At 37.1% G+C, this 24,142-nt stretch overlaps 1 protein-coding gene across 5 annotated transcripts in view; it reads right to left on the bottom strand.

Moving 5' to 3' along the window:
• Positions 1–24,142, bottom strand: part of UBE3D (ubiquitin protein ligase E3D) — a 166,995-nt gene that overhangs the window by 49,446 nt on the left and 93,407 nt on the right. For all 5 annotated transcript variants that reach the window (XR_006818258.1, XM_046004316.1, XM_046004317.1 and 2 more), the window contains one exon: positions 14,600–14,738. Coding sequence is in view for 4 of the 5 variants with exons in the window: in XM_046004316.1 (XP_045860272.1) it covers positions 14,600–14,738 (139 nt within the window). In the remaining variant the exon portion in view is untranslated. The remainder of the gene's footprint in view (positions 1–14,599; positions 14,739–24,142) is intronic.

Genomic DNA, 24,142 nt, shown 5'->3' with positions numbered 1-24,142 from the left:
AATAAATTTAACCAAAATGAAAAGCCCTATTCTCTAAAAACCAAAAGGCAATATGAAAAAAAATGAACATGGGAACAATGGGAAGATATTCCATGCTCATGGACTGGAAGAATTAATATTTATTAGTTAAAATGTCCATACCATCCAAACCAATCTGAAGACTCAAAGAAACCCCTATCAAAATACCCATGTATTATTGAAAATTAGCATTTTTCATGGAACTAAAACAACCTGAAATTTGTATGGAACCACAAAAGACCTCAAATAGCCAAAGCAGTCTTAGCAATCTTGAGAAAGAATAAAGCTGGAGGTATCACACCCCCAGATCTCAAGATATATTAAAAAGCTATAACAATCAAACAGACACAAAAACAGGCATAAACACAGACTCAGAGCAGTGAAATAGGATAGAAAGCCCAGAAATAAACCCATGCATAAATGGTCAATTAATTTATGAAAAAGGAGGCCAAAATATACAGTGAAGAAAACAGTCTTTTCAAAAAATGGAGTTGGAAAAAGCAGACAGCTACATGCAAAAAAATGAAACTGGCATACTTATGACTTTTAAAAAATAAACTCAAAATGTATTAAAGACCAACCTGTGAGACCTGAAGCCATTAAACTCCTAAAATACAACATAGGCAATCATCTCCTAGACATACCCTTAGCAGTGTATTTATGGATATACCTCCCCAGGCAAAAAAACAAAAGTGAAAATAAACTACTGGGACTATATCAAAATCAAAAGTTTTTGCACAGCAAACAAAACTGCCAATAAAATAAAAAGGCAACCTACTGAATGGGAGAAGGTATTTGCAAATATATATCCAATAAGGAGTTAATATCCATAATAAATTAAAAAAAATTTACTGAACTCAAAAAACCAAGCAATCCATTTAAAAAGCATGGAAAGACTCTAAATAGACATTTTCCCAAAGACATGCAGATGGTCAAGAGACAAATGAAAAGATGTTCAACATCACTGATTATCAGAAAAATGCAAATTAAAACCATAAGAACATATTACCTAACACCAGTCAGAATAGCTAATATAAAGAAGATAAGAAATAATAAGTATTGGCAAGGATATAGAGAAAAGGAAACCCCCTTGCACTATGGTGGGAATGTAAATTGGTGCAACCACTGTGAAAAACAGTGAGAAGTTTCTTCAAAAAATTAAAAATAGAAATACCATATGCTCCAGTAATTCCACTGTTAGGTATTTACCGAAATAAAACAAAAACACTAATAAGAAAAGATATATTCATCTCTACATTTATTGCAGTGTTATTTACAATAGCCAAGATGTGAAAGTAAGCCAAGTCACCAATAGGTGAATGGATAAAGGAGTTGCGGCTTCTATATACAATGGGATATTACTCAGCCGTAAGAAAGAATGAGATTTTTGCCATTTGCAACAACACGGATGGAAAAGAAAGGATTATTTTAAGTGAAATAAGTCAGACAGAGAAACACAAATACTGTATGATTTCTCTGATATGTGGAATCCAAAAACAAAACAAAACAAATGAACAAACAAAAAACAGACTTTTAAAAGTTAAAGAACAAAGTGGTAGCTGCCAGAGGGGAGATGGTTGTTGGGAGGCATGGGCGGAACAGGTGAAGGTGACTAAGAGGAACAAACTTCCAGTTATAAAATAAATAAGTTACAGGGATGTAAAGTACAACATAAGAAACATAGTCCGTAATATTGTAATAACGTTGTATGGTACCTACCCTTAATTGTAATGAGCACTGAGTAATGTATAGAATTACTGATCACTACACTATATACCTGAAGCTAATATAAAAACACTGTATGTCAACTATGCATCAACAATAAAAAGTAGATAAAATGTTGATAAAACTCTTGCCTGTTTGAAAGAAGTAAAGATATTGAACAATTTTATTTTTGCTAGAAAACTAACTGTTGTATATATTTTAAAATTTTTAGAGCAACCACTACCAAGAAAAAACAAAACAAAACAAAAAACCCTGACACTACTGCTTCCAAGAGAGCAGAGGTTTGTTTTTTTGTTTTGTTTTGTTTTGATTTTTAGGATGAAGAAAATCAAGATAACAGAGAATAATATGAATAAAGGAAGAAAAATATGACAACCAAAAAAATGCATACTATTCACATCACACTCAAATCTGCAAAGATGGTATACATAATTCCCACTATATTAGAAATTACAATCATGTAAGCTGATTTAACACATCTATTTAAAATAAAAATATCAAGAACTATGTCTTCTGTTTGCAATGCTCTGATTTCTGCTTAAAATATTAGTATAATAGCAAGACTTGCTGAAAAGCATCTGGCAGTTCAAATGGACAATATCTGAACATTTATTTCCTTTACAAATAATACCGAAGCTGAAATTAAATGAGAAGAAAACAATAATTAAAGACCAGAAGGAATAGAGTCAGAAACACTGTGAGTATGGACAAATGAAGTTGTTTATAAAGAATTACATATGCACAGTTGTAAAGAGACAAGAAAAGGCATCAGCACCTAAACATCACTCTGATCTTTTTGGGGGGGAGGGTGGTGAAGGGCAGCGGGAGAGGGAGAGAGAGAATCTAAAGCAGGTTCCATGCCCAGGGTGGAGCCCAGCGTGGGGATTCATCTCACAACCCTGAGATCATGACTTATGCTGAAATCAAGAGCCAGATGTTTAACCAACTGAGCCACCCAAATGCCCCCCAGTTAATTCTTCACTGCAATTTAGTTTGTGTTCTTTCATTACAGCTTCAGACAATGCACCAGAATTCTTCTGTATGCTACAGATTAATGCAACTGCCTTGAACTGTTGAAAGCTAACTCCAGATATTAACTGCATGAAGCTTCAGCTGAAGCTACAGACATACCTTCCCTGCCATTTCAACACAATCAATCCTCTGCAACCATCACTCCCAGCTTCTAAACTAGTAAGAAGAAACATGCTGGTCTTTATCTTTAAAGGGATGCTAGCCTTAGATTAGATGCCAGCCTTGCTTCTTCAGGGGAACTTAATTCATAAGCTTTCACAGTACTGTGAATCCTTTAACCACTGAAACTTAGCATCAGTGGATTTCTAAGAAACCTGAGCTCTAGACAGGTGAGTGACTTGCACCCCATCATACTGATGCAGGTGGAGTAGCTCAGAACCCAAACCCATCTCTCACCTCCATGCCAGGGCTTTTCCCTGTGTCACTTATCAGGTCTAGAAGGGCACGTTTGGAAAGGACGATAAAATAACTTCATTTTTCACAGTCCCTTTGGCCTGGTTCCCCAACACCTTTCCTGTTCTAAATCTCCTCGCTTTGTTGCAGCTTTAAGTCGTTGCTAGAAGGGTTCATGAGAGGTTCTCAGTGGAGGCTTAGAACAGTGCCACCCTCCAATCCATCATACCCTTGAAGGTTGGCATCATTCCCAGACTGTTCTTTCCCCCTCCCATCAGCAAAGCTCTAGTGAACAGTACACTAGCTTCTTCCATGGGAAAAGCAAGTTCAGTCATTTCAATTATGATGCTACTTTATTTCTAAAAGCAGACATACAGCTCTAGCCACCTTTCCAAGGAAGCAAAACCTGCCACCAGGAAGCCACCTGATTGAACCATAGCTGTGCTAATAAGTGTGTGAGAAAGAACCAAGTCCTCTCCTTAATGGTTGCCGGCAAGGGGAAAGGTTCACATTTTAGACAACTTTCTTGGAATAACCATATTTACAAATAAATGCAAACACAAAAGCACTGGAAAATTCTTAAGTCACAAATGTTTCAGTGTGGACCAGGATCCAGAGTCGGACAGAGGAGGTGAACCGAAAAGCGGAAGAAGACTGAGGGGAGGGTGGAAGGCTGTCCAAAGGAAGCTTTCTTCCCTTTCCTTTTCTCTGACAGACAGCCCATCTGGTGGGGATTGTCCCACGAAGGAATGACCTGGGTCTCTGGAGTAAGAATAGAAGACCAGGCAGATCTCCAGTCTCATCATTCCTGATATTTCCTTGGGGCTGTTATGAAGGTTCTTGTGACGTGGACTTCATTCTCTTGGAGAGGAAAGAGAAACTACGTAATGCGGCTTTATCCATGCCTTTCTTCTGTGAAATACTTTCAGGACATCCAGGAGAAACCTAGTCACTTTAAGGAATAAAGTTGTATTATTCAGCCTTGGTGAATAAATTAGGAACAGCTGGGAAGAGACAAAATGACTCTGTGTACATCTACTTTTTTTTTTTTAAAGATTTATTTATTTATTTATTTGGCAGACAGATCACAAGTAGGCAGAGAGGCAGGCAGAGAGAGGGGAGAGGGGAAGCAGGCTCCCTGTGGAGCAGAGAGCCCAATGTGGGGCTCGATCCCAGGACCCTGGGATCAGACATGAGCCGAAGGCAGAGGCTTGAACCCACTGACCCACCCCGGCGCCCCTGTACATCTACTTTAAAAGGAACATTATAATCTAATTCAGACTCCTCAATGTACAGATAAAGAAACCGGGACCCATACAGGTTACCTAACTAGACTGGCGTCACAAGTCCAGTTGGCAGATCTAAGAGTACACACCACCTTGAGCATCCTTCCTCAGGACAAACGACTGTCCTACCAGACCATACTGGAGAGAGGACTCCAGAGGTTGTAGATCGCCGAGAGAAGGAAGAAACTCAGGCTGGGAGACACCGGGATACTGGATGTTCATCCTGAATGACAGCAAGATGACTTACCAGGCAACTAACAACTGGAGTCTACAAAGCACCCCAGTGTGAAAGGGACAGCTAAAGGAAGAAGAAAAAAAAAGGAAAGAAGAAATACAAGCTTCATGACGATTCACTTTACTTCAATAAGTGCAGATTGATAATGAAAAGTGAAGACAAGAGGAAAATAATTAACTTCTTTGAGCTAGTGACCAGATTTTCATCATAATTAAAAGATTTTTTTCCTTAACATTCACTGGGAGTAGATTCTATTATCATGTAAGTGTTTTTTACCTTGGTTCTGGAAAACCTTTATTAGAAACACTTTGGATGTTTGTTAGAATACAGATTCCTGGGCTCTCCTTCAGGGTTACTGACTCAGAAACCTGAATTTTAAAAAGCTTCCCATGGATACTTAGACAGATAAGAATCAACACCAGTCATAACCCATCATCACAGAATTAGACAGACCCTATTTGTCTTCCAGCCCTCCCGACACCCATTTCAGAGTAGAAGTGCAGACAGGGAGTGCCCTCAAATGGCAAAGGATACTTACAGCCTGCCAGGCGTTGCCATCAGGCCTTCTCTCCCCACCATGTCAGGAAGGACAGATGGACTGAACTGGGCTAGATAGTAGTCGGTTTAATTTTAAGATTCTATTTTTTGGGGCTATGAGTATGCATTTCCTTTAAAAAGTTAATGTCCTAAAACAAGCAAAACAAGAGATATTATTATTGACTTTCTGGAGCAAACCTCAATTCCTGCTTTTCCCAGTGAAGTCAAAGGCAGAGCACTCCCAGCCCAGTCAAGCTACCCAAACCCAAGTCTAGGAGCTCCTCAGATACAGACCAGTGTCAGGAGCAAGGCACACGGCAGGGAACGTGGGAAGGGTGAACGGCCACTGGCTGGCTCTCTGCCTGGGCCCATCTTCCCAGCTCTCCTGAGAGTAAATCAGCATGGTAGTCAGGTAGGTAAGGAGGCAGAGGAAGACAGAATCCACACTACAGAGCTGGATTAAACTAAGGATACCTGCTCATTTTCCCAAACCAAGAATGCCCTGCAGGGCAAAAAGGGATGAAGGAGGCAACATCCTTTTCACACCCAAATTGCTGAGGCAATTCTCAGAAATCTGTTTTGAGGAGAGAATGAAAATAGAGCAGTAATCACTACCTTTGAGAACTGGATTGCCTAAATATATTGAGTAGCACTCAACTCCTGATTATCTCTGCCCACTGAGGACAAAAGAATCAGCAGGAAAGAAAGAAGGCTGACACTTCTCAGGACTTGAGGGTGCCAACACTACTCCCTTAATTCTCTGGAATGCATACAAGGATTACCACGAGAGCCAAGCACAAATTCTAGCAAGTGCCTGCCCATCTTGATGAAGGTCTATCTACCTCCTGTTAAGTCTGCAGCAAGCCCTGGACATCTGCAATGGCTTACTGCCTCCCATCTTATCCAGGTTCACCTAATAATAGGACCTTTGTATAAAAGTACCCCAAAGCCCTTTAGCAGTCTCCAGGAAGATTGTCTTTATGCCAGAAGATGAAGCAAAGGAAAGAGCAGAATACTGCCAGTATCTCATTCCCAGCACTTCCAATGAGGCCAGTTTTATACTAAAATGATTTGTATTTGGGTATGTACATTGGCATGTGCATTTTCAAAGCACACATAAAAAACACTAACAAGAATAACCCTACAATGCCAATGTTGGTTATTCACAGAGATTTCAATTTTTTTTTACATTTTTCTGTACTTTCTAATTTTTATCATGAAAGTCATGATCTTTTCATAATCAATTTGTAAAATGTTACTTTAAAAAATAATAATGGGGGGACGCCTGGGTGGCTCAGTGGATTAAGCCGCTGCCTTCGGCTCAGGTCATGATCTCAGGGTCCTGGGATCGAGCCCCGCATCGGGCTCTCTGCTCAGCAGGGAGCCTGCTTCCCCCTCTCTCTCTGCCTTCCTCTCTGCCTACTTGTGATCTCTCTCTCTGTCAAATAAATAAATAAATAAATAAATAAATAAAGATAATAATGGGGACACCTGGGTGGCTCAGTTGGTTAAGTGGCTGCCTTTGGCTCAGGTCATGATCCCAGCGTCCTGGGATCGAGTTCCACTCGGGCTCCTTGCTCAGCAGGGAGCCTGCTTCTCCCTCTGCTTCTGCCTGCCATTCAGTCTGCCTGTTCTCTCTCTCTGACAAATAAATAAATAAAAAATCTTAAAAAAAAAAGATAATAATGGCTATAATTTACCCAGAGATGAACATAGCATGCAAGAGAAAGATAAGGGCATTTGAGTAGTGTGGTATCTGAAAGTAGATGAAAAAAAAAGGCATAGAGATAGAAACCTCACTTTCTCTTCTCTGAAGCCCTTTGTTGCTACTGTATCTGTAAAGTTCTCAGGCCTCTGCTTCACGATTTCTTGGAGCCTCTATAGAGAATATATTTCTTAAAATGTTTTAAATTAAACCACAGTGTCCTTCAAACTACTCTATGATCAAAACTTTTTTTTCAAAAGATTTTATTTATTTATTTGTCAGAGACAGAGGGCAAGCACAGGGAGACAGAGCGGCAGGCAGAGGCAGAGGGAGAAGCAGGCTCCCCGCAGAGCAAGGAGCCCGATGTGGGACTCAATCCCAGGACGCTGGGATCATGACCTGAGCCAAAGGCAGCGGCTCAACCAACTGAGCCACCCAGGTGTCCCTAATCAAAACTTTTTACCCGAGATGCCAATAAATGGCCAACTGATTAAACCAAATTTTCATGTGTTACTTTCCTTCCCTCTTCTCTCATGACAGAGGTCTTAGCAGTAGTAAAAAAGCAGAAGGATGGGAGAATTATTTGTAAAATTATTAACTTTTGAACAATTGAGAGGTTGGATATAATTTTTACATCGTGGAAATGATGAAATTCAACTATTAGTGGATTTCTTAAAGTTAAAAATCAAACTACATACAGGTAACATAAATGAGATTCTTCTTCTCTAATCTGTCTACAGACCCCTTATTTAAGATGCTTCATTGGCTTCATCCTTCTGCAGTGAAGAGTGTATGATTTCAAATCCATCTAGAGCTGAGAAATATCCCTAACCAACCCTAATTATCAGATGAACTCTATAAAGCTTTTTCTGTTTCTTCTTTTCTACATATTTTCACTACATAATTCAATCACACAGCATATACATAAAACTGTTAACCTGATGAAGCTCAACTTTTTTGCTAGGATCCATAATGCTTGAGAATGTTACTCATACTGTACCCATGTTTGAAGATTGTGGTTCTCTAAAGGATGATATTTATAAAAGAAAAACTTGCTGCCAGATGGTAAAAATAAGGTAATATAAAACCCAGGACTGTGAAAAAGGACCATTTGACATTTTCTTTGAAGAAATTGTCATGGGATGAAATAAATAATAGACTCAGAACCAGCTCTCTCTGTCAAATAAATAAATAAATAAAATCTTTAAAAAAAATAAAATAAAAAACACAGCCGTGCATATTAGTAGTTACATGAACTTGTCTAGATGACTTCCTTTCTGTACCTTTAAAATAGGGTTTGTTGTGAGGATTTAAAAAAGGATGATGTCTGTGAAAACATTTACAATTATGATAGAACACAGCAATCTACCTGGGGGAAACAAAGAAGCTTTAATTTGGGGGCTCTGTGCCCTTAGAAATGCCACCCACACAGTTTGGAAGGCCGGGAACAGCTGATTGAGGGGAAGGTGTGGGAGAGAACAAAAAAGATTTCCTCAGTTCAGGGCTTGAGGCAGTGGAACACTCCTTATCTCCCAGGTGAGTATAAGTTTCCAAGGAAGACTCTTCTTGGGAATTCTCTGTGGGAGTCAAACCATAAATTAGGAGAGACAGAAGAGTTTGGCCAGATGACTGCATCTATTAATGGAGCCCTCTGCCATGTTACCACTTAGTTATTCTACGCTTAGAGTGGAAGAGACCCAACTGCAGAAGAAATGGAAGCACGTGCAAACTGGGAAAACAGTGCTCAACTGGGACCTTTGGGGCCTTGGGCCTGATTAACTGTCCACCAAGAGTGCCAAAGGTAGGTCTTGCTTCCGATAAGGTGTTTGGATTTTGTTCTCATTGCAATAGGAAGGTCGTGGAAGAATTTTAAGCCGGTAGTGACATAAATCCATCCTTCCTCTTGGGGCGCAACAACTACAGGATGTGCTTAGCAATGAATCAGTGATTCTCAACCAAATCCTACATTCTGTTTGCTCAGAGTCACACTATGGATACGAAGGTATGGTAACACGGTACAAGTTAAAATTACAACAAATCCACCAAAAGATATACTTATTGGCCTAAAAGAAATGCTACATTGTAATTTAAGAAGTTAAAATTTAATATATTTTAATAGCTCTAATGAATAAGGTAAGCCTATCCTTTTGGGATCTGGCAGTGATAGCAGTTCAAGCAGGAGTGCCGTTTGAATCCCTGGAACCTAAAATAACATTTTTACATGAATGCAGCAGTCACTAAGTTGGCCTGGAAAGTAAGAGAACTGGAAATGTAAAGATGGTATCTTTAACAAGTGTCATTCTACTATTTTACAGCTCTTGCCAATACAGCACTTTAAAAGATGTGCATTACAGTGAATTTCGAATTGAAAAAAGTAAATCCCAAATATGGGTAAAATTAGCAGCCCCACTCCTTGCCATTGTAATAAATGATTAAGTAGGTGTTTCGAAGATGAAAAAGCAGAGCATCTCTTTCTAATCCTGACAGACATCCTCCCCTTCTTCACTGATCCTTTATCTTGCAGTGAAGACCTGCATAAGGAAGTAGGTTCCTGGTATGGTCCTGATAAGAACACTTCATTCTAGAGGTAGCAGCAAGGACTTCGTTGCTTTTGCAGACACTGTTCGTGAACTTGTGCCAAGTTTCTCTGAAGCTTGGAAACTGGGAAAGCTCTGTGCTTCTGATTAATAATATTCAGCAACCAGGCTGAAACCAGAGGAAGTATAATCACAGGTAGGGAGGGAGTCACAGAGCTCCTGTGGTTGAGCGGCTATGAGAGGACACTAATACCCCTGAGCGCACACAGCCCTTTCATGCCCAGGTGCTGACATGAGCCTGAGCTGAGATCCGTCAAGGGATTAAGACCTCCTCTGTCTCAGGGACAATACAGGATGGACCTCCTCTCAATTCCCCCCAAACCCAGTTTAAATTACTCTTCTACCTTAATCTCTTTAAGACTCTAGGCTACTTTGTAATAAAAATATTCTCAATTTATATCACACATGGATGATTATTCTATCTCCCTCATACGCTATAACATCCTCCAAGTCAGAGTCGTCTCTCTTGATCCCCACTCACCCATCACATAAACATTTCAAACAGTACATAAGAAAGTGACTTAAATAGTAAATGTTTTACAGCTTTGCTCCCCAAAGATAACCACTATTAAGTTTCTTACATCTCCCTCCATAAATGTTTGTGGGCATAAACAAACTTTTATGTTATTCAATGTTCAATCCAATGAGCAAAACTTAAAAGAAATAGGGATTGATAATACAGAATTTTAAATCATTTCTGGTTCAGGGTAGTATATAAATAATTATAAGTAACTGCAAAATAAGGTGTGTTTGTGAACATTCCAAGGCAGATATAACCTGCCTCCATCTACCACTCACAACCCCTCCATCTTCCAGGACTTCAGCAAGTATTGAGTTTGAGTAGCAGGTGGAATTACCAGGGCACAAGCCTGGTGAGTCCAGTTCTCTCTAACACGGTGGGTATTCCCTGGCAAATTCACTCTACCTCTCTGAATTTCAGCTTCCTCTCTTACAAAATGAGACGGTATTTTCAGAGGTTCCTTTGAGAGTTCAGGATTGAAGCTGATAAATAAAACAGGTACACAAAGCCCAAACTATCAAACATAATATCACAGCTTCCCAGGAGAATATGTATGCAAATTAGACTGGAGCAGTTATTTAAAAAATATTTTTAATTGAGATATAATTGACATATGACGTTATATTAGTTTCAGGTGTACAACAACTTCATATTTATATACAGTACAAAATGATCATCATGATAAGTCTAGTAAACATCCAGCACCATCCCAGTTACAAATTTTTTTTTCTTATGACGAGAACTTTTAAGATCTAATCTATTAGCAACCTTCAAATATGCAATACAGTATTATTTAACTATAGTCACCATGATGTACATTATATCCCCGGAAGTGAGTTATTTCATAACTGGAATTTTGTACCTTTTGATCACCTTTACCTGTTTTGTCCTCACCATATTTGTGAACTTGGGTTTCTTTGGTTTTGTTTTTTAGAATCCATATATAAATGAGATCATATGGTATGTCTTTTTCTGTCTGACTTATTTCACTTAGTATAATCTCCTCTAGGTCCAACCATGTTGCCACAAATGGCAGGGTTTTATTCTTTTTTATGGTTGAATTGCATATATATGCCCCACAACTTCTTTATTCATTCATCCATAGTTGGGACACTCAGTTTGTTTCCATATCTTGGCTATTGTAAACGATGCTGCAATGAAGTGGGGATGCACAGACCTTTTCAAGTTAGTGTTTTCATTTGCTTTCAATAAACATGCAGCAGTGTTATTGCTGGATTATATGCTAGTTCTATTCTTAATTTTTTGGCCAACAGGTTTGTGTTTTCCACAGGGGCTACACCAATATACATTCCCACAAGAGTGCACAAGGCTTCCCTTTTCACCACAATCTCACCATCACTGGTTCTTATATTTTTGATGATCACCATCCTAACAGGTGTGAGATGATAGCTCACTGCGGTTTTGATCTGTATTTTTCTGATGATTCGTGATGTTGACCATCTGTATGTTGATGTTGATGTTGGCCATCTATATCTACATTAATTGGAAAAATGTCTCTACAGATCTTTTGTTCATTTCTTAATTGAAGTGTTTGGGATTTTTGCTACTGAGTTGTAGGAGTTCTTTATATATTTTGGATATTAACCCCTTACGAGATCTATGATTTGCAAATATTTTCTCCCACTCAGTAGGTCATCTTTTCATTTTGTTGATGATTTCCTTTATTGTACAGCAGCTTTTCAGTTTGATGTAGTCCTTTATTTATTTTTGCTTTTGGTGTCAGATTTAAAAAATCATCACCAAGACCATTGTCAAGGAAATTTCCTCCTACGTTTTCTTCTAGGAGTTTTATACTTTCAGGTCTCACACTCAAGTCTTTAATCCATTTTGAGTTAATTTTAGAGATGGTCTAATTTCATCCTTTTGCCTATGGCTATCCAGTTTTCCCAGCACCATTCACTGAAGAGACTGCCCTTTACCTGTTGTATATTCTTGGCTTCCCTGTCATAAATTAGTTGACCATGTATACACATGGGTTTATTCCTGGGCTCTCTATTCTGTTCCACTGATCTATGTATCTGTTTTTTATGCCAAGACCATACTGTTTTGATTACTATAGCTTTGTAATACAGTGTGAACTCTATAAGCATAATATTTCCAGTTTTGTTGTTCTTTGTCAAGACTGCTTTGGCTATTTGGGGTCTTCTGAGGTTTCACACAAATTTAAGAATTCTTTGTCTAGTTCTGTGGAAAATGCCATTGGAATTGTGATAAGGATTGCACCGATCTTTAGGTTGCCTTAGGTGGTATGGATATTTTAATAATATCAATTCTTTTAATCCATGAGCACAGACTATCTACCCATTTATTTGTGTCTTTTTTGATTACTTTCATTAATGTCTTATAGCTTTCAGTGTGCAGGATTTTTAACCTCAACTTTATTTACTCCTAGGTATTTTATTCTTTACGATATAATTGGAAAAGGGATTTTCTTAATTATTTAAAGGTTTTATTTATTTATGTGACAGAGAGAAAAAAAGAGAAAGAGAGAGTACAAGCAGGAGAAATGGCAAAGGGAAGGGGAGAAACAGGCTCCCCACAGAGCAGGGAACCCACGCAGCTCGATCCCAGAACCCTGAGATAATGACCTGAGTTGAAAGCAGATGCTTAATCAACTGAGCCACCCAGGTGCCCCTTAAGTTCTCTTTTTGATATTTTGTTATTAGAATAGAGAAACACAACAGATTTTTGTATATTGATTTTGTATCTTGAAACTTTTTCTTCCATTAGTTCTACTGGTTCTTTGGTAGTCTTTAAGATTTTCTCTATGTAATATATCATCTGTAAATAGTTTTACTTCCTTTTCCTTCTAATTTAGATCCCTCTTATTTCTTTTACTTACCTAACTGCTTTGGCTAGGACTTCTAATACTATGTTAAATAAAAGTGGTGAGAGTGAGCATCCTTATCTTATTCCTGATTTTATCATTGAGTATGATGTTAACTATGAGCTTGTCATATTATGGCCTTTATTATGTTGAGGTATGTTCCCTCCATGCCCACTTTATTGAGAGTTTTTAATCACAAATGGATATTGAATTTTGTCAAGTTTTTTTCTAACTCTATTGAGATGATCATATAATTTTTGCCCTTCATTTTGTTAATGTGGTATATTGCACTTATTGATTTGCAGATGTTGAACCATCCCTGCATCTCTGGAGTAAATGCCAATATATTCATTGTATATTGAATTCAAAGGTTTGTTATATTTTGTTGAGGATTTTTATATCTATGTTCATCAGGGATATTGGCCTGTAGTTTTCTTTTCTAGTGGCATTCTTGTTTTTTTTTTTAAGATTTTATTTATTTGACAGAGAAAGAGATAGTGAGAGCAGGAACACAAGCAGGGGGAGTGGGAGAGGGAGAAGCAGACTCCCCTCGAAGCAAGGAGCCTGATGTGGGGCTCGATCCCAGGACCCTGGGATCATGACCCGAGCCAAAGGCAGACACTTAATGACTGAGCCACCCGAGAGCCCCTTTCTAGTGGCATTCTCCAAAGGCAGACACTTAATGACTGAGCCACCCAGGAGCTCCTTTCTAGTGGCATTCTTGTCTGGTTTTGGTATCAGGGTAATGCTGGCCTTGTAAAATGTGTTTGGAAGCATTCTCTTGGAGTAATTTTTTAAAACAATTTCCTGAGCTATAATTCACAATAAAATCCACATCTTGTTTTAACACAGAGGTATATCAAGCAATCTACACTGATCCTGAAGTTATCTTAGGATGCAGCCACAATCCTTCAGAAGTAGAGCCAACCTATGTTTACTCATTTCTCAGCAATGCATGTGACCTTCTCATCAGCCTCAGAGAGCTCATGACTATTTTTCCATTGTCAAAAGTCATAGGTAAGTTCAACGTTACATTCAGGAGCTGTGGGTCAAACTTAAGCAAATAGTTAACATTTAATTCCCATTTGCCACCACAGTACAATGAGCTGCCTACCAGGGAGGAGGAGGTCTTCCTGTTGATTAGACCACATATGTTGTTTTGTCCTGTTTGTTTTATTCTGACCATGTCCTTTACCAGGAGCACAGATAATTATCCAAAGGAGTGTCCAAGTGATGAGAGAGGACTTGGGAAATAGGGAAAAGGTGCTGGAAGTGGGTGGGGCACCATTCATGTTAAACATCTATTTGGCGATTCAACTGCAAGCTAACAATAGCAAAGTTACTAATAATGGATGAAAATCTTTGTTCTAGGGCAAAGCTAGGAAAAGTAAAGTGGCATTCACAGTGTCTTTGTCAAGTGTTTCTGCCATTTCTCTCAGACGCAGGAGATGGAGGTTAAGAGAACAAACTCTGGAGTTAGACTGATATGGGTTCTGCCACCATTAGACAACTACCTAATCAGTTCTGAGCCTCTACTGTTTATTTCAAAGAGACAGACAAAGCATTACATGCATTGTGCTTATCATTATTATTATCTGGAACTGTGGGTTCTGTGGGCTATCTCCTATGAAATAAAAGACCCTTAAAAAAACAGTTACAAGTAAAACTGAAAAATTATCTCCTGGTAAATAAACTGTACTTACCTGAAAGGAGTTCATAGAGCGAAGGGATGGAGGCAGTGTGGCGTTATTCCTTGATAATATCAGCAGCAGCTCCAAGCAGGTTGCAGAGGGCAGGGTTAGAGAGTGGATGCTGATGTCACTTTCCCAAGCACTGCAAAGCCTGAAACACATTGATGTGTATAATTACATAATTGTTGGGTGCCTGGGTGGCTCAGTCGGTTAAGCATCCAACTGATTTCAGTTCAGGTCATGATCTCAGGATAGTGAAATCCAGCCCAGTGACAGGTTCCAGGCCCAGCAAGGAGTCTGCTAAATATTCTCTCTCTCCCTATGCCCCTGTCCCTCCCCCACCCACTCATGCTTGCTTTCTCTCTCTCAAAAAATAATAATAATTTCGTAATTGTATCTGGTCATAATTATTTCAAAAATCTGATGGAGAAGGAGAAGACTTTCAAGTGTAGAAGGGAAAAGCAATGTACAAAAACTAGAAATAAAATGGTTATACTAAAAATCCAGAGTAAATATCTAAGACATTTTTATAGTGTTTTTGATATAAGACAGATTCGGCAATTTTTTCAGGTCAACACTGCATACTCAAAGTTTAAGAGTCAGATAAAATGCAGTCTTATTTATGAGGGGCCTATTTGGAGTGGGGGATGGATAACAGCTAACATATTGAATCCTTCCTATATTCTATGCCCTCTTCTACATGTAACATCATGTTCGTCCTTCAGATACCTATGAAATGAAACTGTCACTATCCTCATTCTACCGATGTGGAAATTGTTTGAGCTGGATATGCCCTATGAAGTGTCTAGTTCGTTGATTTTCAAACCTTTAAAAAGTGACAGAATCCTTTTATCAAAAAGTCTTGTGAAAGCTCCATTTATAATACAAATAAAAGCAAAGCTGCTCTGTTGGAAGAGGAAAGGTTGGCAGGAAGCTCCCTTCATCTTCCAAAGTAGCCTATGAAGCATCACTGCTATATCCTGTTGAACCTACTTGAGAATTATTTCATTCAAGAAATGAGGAAACCGAAGGCTAGAAAAGTAAAGAGACTTCTCTGGGATGAGGTATGTGTTTAGAAACGATATGATTGGATATAGAATCCTGGCTTCCTGAATTCCTATATCTAGTGCTTTAAGTAAAGGGGGAAATCAGAAAATCACTATGGGAAAAAAGTAATAAGAATAGGATCTGTCTTATCTGTCAATTCTTCTATTTACTTATTTCCTACCTGTGCCCCTATCAAAGTATCTCTTATTACTGTCCTAATTTTTAAAGAGAAACGTGGTGTGTGTGTGTGTGTGTGTGTGTGTGTGTGTGTGTGTGTGTGTGTGTATTTTTTTGGCCATTTACATTAACTTCTTTTTGTGAAGCTACCTTTAACCCTATCGGTGAATTCTGGAATGTCAGAGAGCATTGGTGGCTGAGGGCATAATGGATTTTAACGTTTATATCGTAAGTGATAGCAGATGGGTTAGCTGTGTCATCAATTAGGTTACTTATACTAATACATTTCTGATTTGGGATAGGGAATTAACTCTTCTTTGAAGCATTTGTCAATTAGTTGGACTAGAATAGGTTACTGCCCACTTTCCCCCAAAATGCTCTGTTTTCAGCAAGGGCACATCTCGAATGTCTTCTCCGTGTTTTAAACACTTCTCTGTATTTTCTGTTGATTGGCTGTTATTCCTTCTCCTTTTATTAGTTATACAACATTCTCAACATTTCTCTGGGGTAGAAATAAAAATCTTACTGTCTTTGGCAAAAGTCAAATGCAGTACTAGTGCAGTGGCTCTCAGCTTATTCTCCCAACCCCTTTCTTACGCCCTCTACAACCACACCATTACTTGCATTACTAAACACAGAAAGTCTTGCTTGTGCAGTTTTCTGGACCTGGAAGGCTGTTAGGCTACCTGGTGAACGTCTGTCCAGTCTGCAAGACCCATGTAAGTATCATTTCCTTGGACACATCCTCTTGTTCCCTTTATAAGAATTAACTACTTGGGGTGCCTGGGTGGCTCAGTGGGTTAAGCCTCTCGGGGTCCTGGGATCGAGCCCTGCATTGGGCTCTCTGCTCAGCAGGGAGCCTGCTTTCCCCCTCTCTCTGCCTGCCTCTCTGCCTACTTGTGCTCTCTCTCTCTCTCTCTCTCTCGTCAAATAAATAAATAAAATCTTTAAAAAAAATTTAACTACTTGCCCTATACCATATTTGTACCCATTACAACACTTCACCACCACCCTACTTGTATTCTTATTTGAGCTATATGACTCATCCTAGATCAAACACGAGCAATCATAACCTGTAGATTCCTCTAACTTTGGTGCTCAGTGTGGAAAGAAAGATGGGATTAGATGTTCTTCCTCAGGCACACCCAGGTATTAACCTTTTAGTGGCTCTAGGAAAAACATTCCACTTACATTTGTATGTTCTATAATTTAATTTCCAAGTGTTATTTTTATAATCAGAAATGGGATTTTTGGGTCACACAAAGAAATGTTTAACTGTTACTCAAAGATGTTAACATGCTGCTAATTGGCTATGGTGTGATCTATCAAAATCGACACACAAGTAGAAATTAAAATACATTAGCACTCCTTGTCACTGAGGAGTAACAAGCACTCTTGGACAAGTGTGGTTTCCTCATGAGATCCTGGAGTTCAGACATAATCTATACAATGTATTAAATCACCAAAATTTACACAAAAGGACATTCATCACACTAGTGAAGTCCACAGCCACCAAAAAAGATACAATTAGTTATACATGTTAGTTATTCATGTCTCTACGTAATTACAAATATTGTAATTACGTAATTACAAATACAAACATGGTATGTGAATTTAACTTTGGCATTTTATTTTTATTATTTTTTAATTTTTTCATGAGATGCCACTAAAGCTGTATTTACTATTTCTTTTATTTTATTATGTTAGTCACCATACAGTAATTTAAATCTAATCCTTCAAGTATTCTGTGATTTAACACTTTTATCCCTACTGAAGCTCATGAAGGTGAAGAGTGTTGTCCTTATTACATGGTAAGTGATGGAAAAGAAATTCAAGCATGATCCTCTCCATATAAATTTCATATTCTTCATATGCTTCATATGAAGCATTTCTGGACAAATTCTACCCCCCCAAAATTGAAAAGCCCAAGGGTAAGTGATGGAGTAAATTTTAGGTATCTTAGAACACCTCATTTTCTAATAACTTGAACCACCTTATTTTTAAAATTAGACAACCCAGCTGGACCTAGGATGACTCAAATGCCTAATATTCATCCTTTATTTATCCTAATATTTATCCATTTATTCTTTCTTTTCCCACACTATATATTCATTAGCCCCAGGATTTACCTTTTTATTGTTAAGTTTCATAAATGTTCTCTATAATCTTAACCACATATTAATCACATGAAACATCCATATATGTGGACAAAGACAGAGCAACACATGAAAAAATAAATGGTAACAGCTGTTTTGGAAAATTAGAACTATGGGTAACTTTTCCCCGAAACTTCAGTTAATGTTTTTACATTGTGGTTTCTGTTTTGTTTTGGTTTGGTTTGGTTTTTGTCTTGCTTTGTTTTGACTTAGGAATAAAGGGATAAAGAAGCAGGAAGATGAAGAAATGGTCTGGCATATTTAAAACACAGTTTATCTTAAAACGACCACCAAACTCATTATGAAAATTTAAGGCATGTGTTAATTAAGCCAGAAGTGATCCTTGAGACTATCTACCCCACGGCTCAAATATTAATATAAATTTCTGTTAATGATATATACATTTTAAGAAACACAGGATTATGATAATCCAGAATTTGATTATTTCTGGTATTTCCTGCAAAAACATCCCAGTCTATTAGACCTAAATCAGTAAACTTCCATTGTAAAACTGGCAAGAAAGATAGTTCAAAGAGAATAACAAACTTAACATTAATTGAAATCTATTTTGGTGATTTTTTTAAAATTTTATTTTTTCAGTGTTCCAAGATTCATTGTTTATGCACCACAGTCAGTGATTTTTAAAGTAGCGGGAAAGCAGCTTTCCTAAGAGACTAGAGTCATCAGCCAGGTGACCTTAGTCAAAGAGACCAAAATGGAAGCAGAGGACACACACCACCCTTATTTCGGAAATTTTGCCTTGACAAAATTCCCTAGAGAAGCAACTATGGCCTCTCTATTTTTAAAGAGGCAGTGAGAAGGGGGGAAAAGTCACTTTCCATCACTTCTAACAAAAATGGTGAAATTCAGAATGAATCAAACACCAATAAATATCAAGAAAAGAACTTGAAAAAATAGAAAATTGATACATTCTACTAAAAACTAGAGGTTGTTAATGTAATAGATGAAAATGACAAATAGAGATGATAAAACAACTCTACCAAAAATTAAAGTATTTCAAATGAGTCCAACATACTATATAAGAAAAAAATAATATGGTATGGGAGAACTCAAGATGAAAACAGTTAATTTAAATTTCATGTTTTTCATATTTTCGCAATGGATCTGGATTCTTCAGTCCTTAGAAGGACCTAAGAAAGCAAATACCTATTAATGATCTTAAAATATAATATTGTTTATATCTGTATATTTTTAAATTTTAATTTCAAAGCTGTAACAATGATAAAGCTCATCAATTTAAGCTCTCAAAATACCAAAACAAGCAAATGACAACTAAATGATAGATTTATTATGAACATACAACTATTTAATAAATAATTTAGAGAAGGAATCAAAATTTTATAAATTCTTATATTATTAAGAACACAAAATTCAGAAACAACCAAATATACTGTTTAACTATTGTAATAAACCGTATTAACTCCAAGATAGTTAGATATTTTAAAAGAACGAATTCATAAAAATAGAAGCTGGAAAGTATGTAAACCAATTGCTCCTTATAAATTTCAAAATAAGGTTCAATAATTCACGAACAGCACTTCTTTGAAATTACAGTATTTTCTTTGAAAATTATAGGAAAAACATTGAGTTTTTTTAAGTCCAAATGTCAACACTGTTCTTCCGTTCTCTTTAAAGGGCCCTTAAGAGAAAAATATTTAGGTACACAATTCCTGAAAGCTATGCCTTTTAAACTTCGTCCCTAAGACATATGAATTATTAAGGCAATCTCTCTCTCTCTCCCACAAATCAGAAAGCATGGGGAAAATGGTTCTGCTTTGAATAAGCTACCAACAAGGCAATCTCAAAATTAAGTGCATTTATTCATGCCAAAAAACAATAAAAGATTTTGTTTTTTATAAATGCATATATTATTACAAGATACCAGTTGTTGAGAACTTAAGGACTATACTGGCAACACTTTATTTTTTTATTGTTGTTTCCAAGTATTTTGCAATTTATAAACACTGGTTTTATTTTATTTCATTTAAAAAATTTTTCTGAGTATAGTTGACACACAATGTTATATTTGTTTCTGGTGTACAACATAGTGATTCAACTTTTCTGTACATTAGGCTATGCTCACAAGTGCAGCTATGATCTGTCACCATACAATGCTATTACAATACCACTGGACCATGTTTCCTATGCTGTGACTTAGTCATTCCATACCTGGAAGCCTGTATTTCCCACTCCTCTTCACTCATTTTGCCCATCCCTTAACCTCCTTTCCTCTGGAAACCATCAGTTTATTCTCTGTATTTATAGGTCTGATTCTGGTTTTTGTCTATTCATTTGTTTTATTTTTTAGATTCCACATATGAGTGAAATCATATAATATTTGTCGTTCTCAGTCTAACTTATTTCACTTGGCACAATACCCTCTAGATTCATCCATGTTGTCGCAAATAGCAGGATCTCATTTTTTATGGCTGCCTAATGGCAACACTTTCATTAAAGGAGAGAATATACCTCTTTGAACATGCTTGCCAGAAACTTCATAATAACATTAGAATAGTTACAAGTCCATCAAAAAAGGCCAGCTAGCTAGTCCTTCAGATTTTTGAGCCTTTTGTTACAAAAAAATTCAAATATACGAAAGTATATTTGGAAGAAAATAAATTCAAAAACCAAGCTTATACCTTATTCAAAATTAAATTCAGGTGTATTAAAGGCATAAACATAAAAAATTGATAAAAAAATCTTCCCAGAAAATCTAGGAAAAGTACGACAAACTTATAAGCCATATGGTTTTATAATTTTTTAAAAGTTTATTGTTAAGAAATAAAAAAATTTTAAAAACCACAGGCAGAGGAAACTTTTAGAAAGAACTCCCATATTCTCCTATATACTTATAAAAAGAAAACAACACAAATCCATTTTTAAGTAGTGAGTTTTAACTTTCAAGTAGTGAATCTTAATCCCTTTGAAGGTGAGAGGTCCCTATGATAATATGATTAAAACTATAGACTCTCTCCCCACAACAGTGCTCATTTTTTTAAGACTGATTGATTGATTGATACAGCAAGAGCGAGAGAGAGCAAGAGAGCATAAGCAGGGGAAGTGGCTGAGGGAGAGGGAGAAGCAGGGTCCCCACTGAGGAAGGAGCCCATGGTGGGTGGTCCTAATCCCAGGACTCTTGGATCATTACCTAAGCCAAAGGCTGACACTTAACCGACTAAGCCACCCAGGCGCCCCAGCAGCAGTGCTCATTTATACAAAAAAAAAAATTCTGCACATAAATTTGAATGTTTCCCAGGTCACCCAATTCCCCAAGCCTAATCACGTCCTTCTTTCGTATTAATGGAATTATATAATATGTGACCTTTTTTTGTCTGGCTTCTTTGACTTAGCATAATGTTTTCAAGATACATGGATCTCAGAGTAGGACCTCTTGCTTTTAGATTAAAACCTGATTTCTAATTTACCACTTTTTATAAAATATTAAAAACAGTTCCACCTTTAACTATGTATCATAATATCTGTTAGCATATTAATAAGTATAACCACTTACGAAAAGCTTTCAAAGAGTTTTTGAAGAAGTCTCCTGGCTCACATTTTTACCTCATTCCATTACCAGGGAATATCAATGGAAGGGAAGCCTGAGAAAGGCACTTCCAACGCTTTAATCACTTTACTGAATAACTAGAAATGAAAGTATGAGGGTTGGGATGTAATAAATTAGGTCCACTCTAATAACATTCTCCAGAGTAAACCTTACACTGGCAACCACTCGGTTCCCTGTCCCATCAGGGGGCCAACTCAGCTAACACGTTCATTAATCAACACTGCCCAGTCTGCCACCACAGTTTAAGTCCTTTACCAATGGGGAGGGAAAAGTGTGATGCACAAAGTACAAAGCAAAAATTTAAAGCTGGTTTTATTATTTCCTAGGTGTAGTAAAACATATAGGTTTTCTTCATTTTTCAATTCAAATTGGTTGGCAGTGATTGTATTGAGATGTACTGTGAAACCATGTTTGGTCTCAGCAGGAGAGAGAGATGATCTGTTAGAGTTCTAATAGTCCATGGCTTCAGACAGGGATGTATTTCTGGTGGTCTGCCACCCTCTCCAACTCCATTCTCCTCTGCCTTTATTGAACACCATCAACTTCAGTACCCCTGGCTTCTCTCTTCACCTCTTTCTAAATCTACCCTCAGACGACCTTCTCCTAGAAATTCATACACTCTGCACAAAAGGGTAACTGGCAATGGTGTAACTCAATTCAGATGAATTAGGCCTGGCTAAGCCTGGTATCTTAGTAAGCTATACTAAATTACATAACCCAAAGTCACAATTGGCTCTGTCTGACCCACTAAAAAGCAAATTCCAATGACTAAAATTGTGTCCCTCCATGTGGAGAGATGAGAATTTAAATGCCAAGATCGCTAACCTACTTGTGCTCTCTATGCAATGATTCTTGATTTTAGAAAATGTCCTCTTATTTAAGACTTTAGACCTTCTGTGAAATCACCCATCAATGTAACTCTGGTAGAGTGAAAGCACAGTTGGACACATCCATTTCAGTTAAGGTAAGAAAATCAATTTCCAAGTAATATTGCATAGAGAAAATTAATTTCTACCAACTTAAATTCAATTCCTCTGATTCTTCCACACCTTAATAAAATAAACACTAAGATCGACCAGGTCACGCCAGAAAGTCTCCTAAATTTTATGTCTATCATTTACCCTTTAGCCCTAAAAAGATATGATTTTAGCAATGGGCAAATATGCTCTGAAGTTTTATTCAAGAATTTTATGAGTTAAGACGTATTCCCTAGGAGGGGTACCTTAAGTCAAAGAACAGAAATACTTGACTAAATTTTTCAAAGGGAGAATCAAATATTATTAAATGGAAGCTATTGGAACCTAGGAGAACTTTTATTGAAACCTTCAAAGGCAATGATTTTTTACAAAATTACTAAATACATAATATTCTCTTTCCTTGCCACCACACCCTTGAAATGAGGTGTCTCCTGTAGCTGGCTTCACTACTCTACATTCTGTTCATTTCAGAGAGGCTACTCTCAATATCTGAAACCAAGGAGGGGGGAAAAAAAAAGACAAATGCAGTCTGTATGTATAATTGTCTGTATGTATAATTGAGGTAATTTATGAATGTATAAATGTCTGTATGTATAATTGAGGTAAGGAGGGAAAGTGTTAAATATGCGATATTCAAGAGATCAGTATTTTAGAAAAATTTTAAAGTTATTCTCAGAAATTGGTTAAAGGTACTTAAGCACCTAAATTTACCAGTGCTAGAAGAGCTAGAAAAGCTAACTTGTCCCTTTTTTCAGCAGTGATACATCATACTGTGAATATAAAAAATATTGTCATCTTCTGAACCAACTCATAATGATGAGAAATTATTCGTGAATGTTAAAATAAGGGAAGATTTTTTTTTTAGCTTATAAAATAGAAAGAAAGCAAAACAGTGTTTCTTGATGATCCAAATAAAAGAAGCTTTAGTTTTATTTTAAAAAACAAAATATTTCATTTATGACCGAAGTATTTTTATTAAACTACTGATATAAACATTCAAAAATATAAATTTGCTTTAGTTAGTAAAATAAACAAATAATTTTCAGTGAAAGTAACAAAATTATACTTTTGATACCTGAGTTCATCTCTTATTAACAACCGAAGTACTTAATTCCGCTTTCTAATTTACTCACAACACTGACTTTAAGAAGTCACTGCTTCAAAGTATGGAATCCCCCAAAATCAAGACTTAAATAATAATATAAATCTATATTATATATAAATAATATAAATCTATACTGACATGAAAGCATACTATTTTGATCAGTTTAAACACACACACACACACACACACACACACACAAAGCAAAACAGTGCACCTATTTTTGGCTCAGTGCTTAAGCGTCTATCTCTTGATTTCAGCTCAGGTCATAATCTCAGAGTCATGGGACGGAGCCCCAAGTCCAGCTCTGTGCTCAGTGAGGGGTCTACTTCTCTCTCTTTTCTCCCCCTCTCCCCATGCCCCTCCCCCTGTTTGCAGGTGCTTGCTCAACTCTTTCTCTCAAATAAATAAATAAATAATTTTTTTAAGAAAGGAAATGAAACTTATTTTGGAATGTTTACTAATATGTGTATTAATATTATATCAAATAAAATCAGCTTTTTAAGCAAG

The sequence above is a fragment of the Meles meles genome, chromosome 5, assembly GCF_922984935.1.
Source record: "Meles meles chromosome 5, mMelMel3.1 paternal haplotype, whole genome shotgun sequence".
NCBI classification, from domain to species: Eukaryota; Metazoa; Chordata; class Mammalia; order Carnivora; family Mustelidae; genus Meles; species Meles meles.
This window is presented reverse-complemented; position numbering and strand designations above follow the sequence as displayed.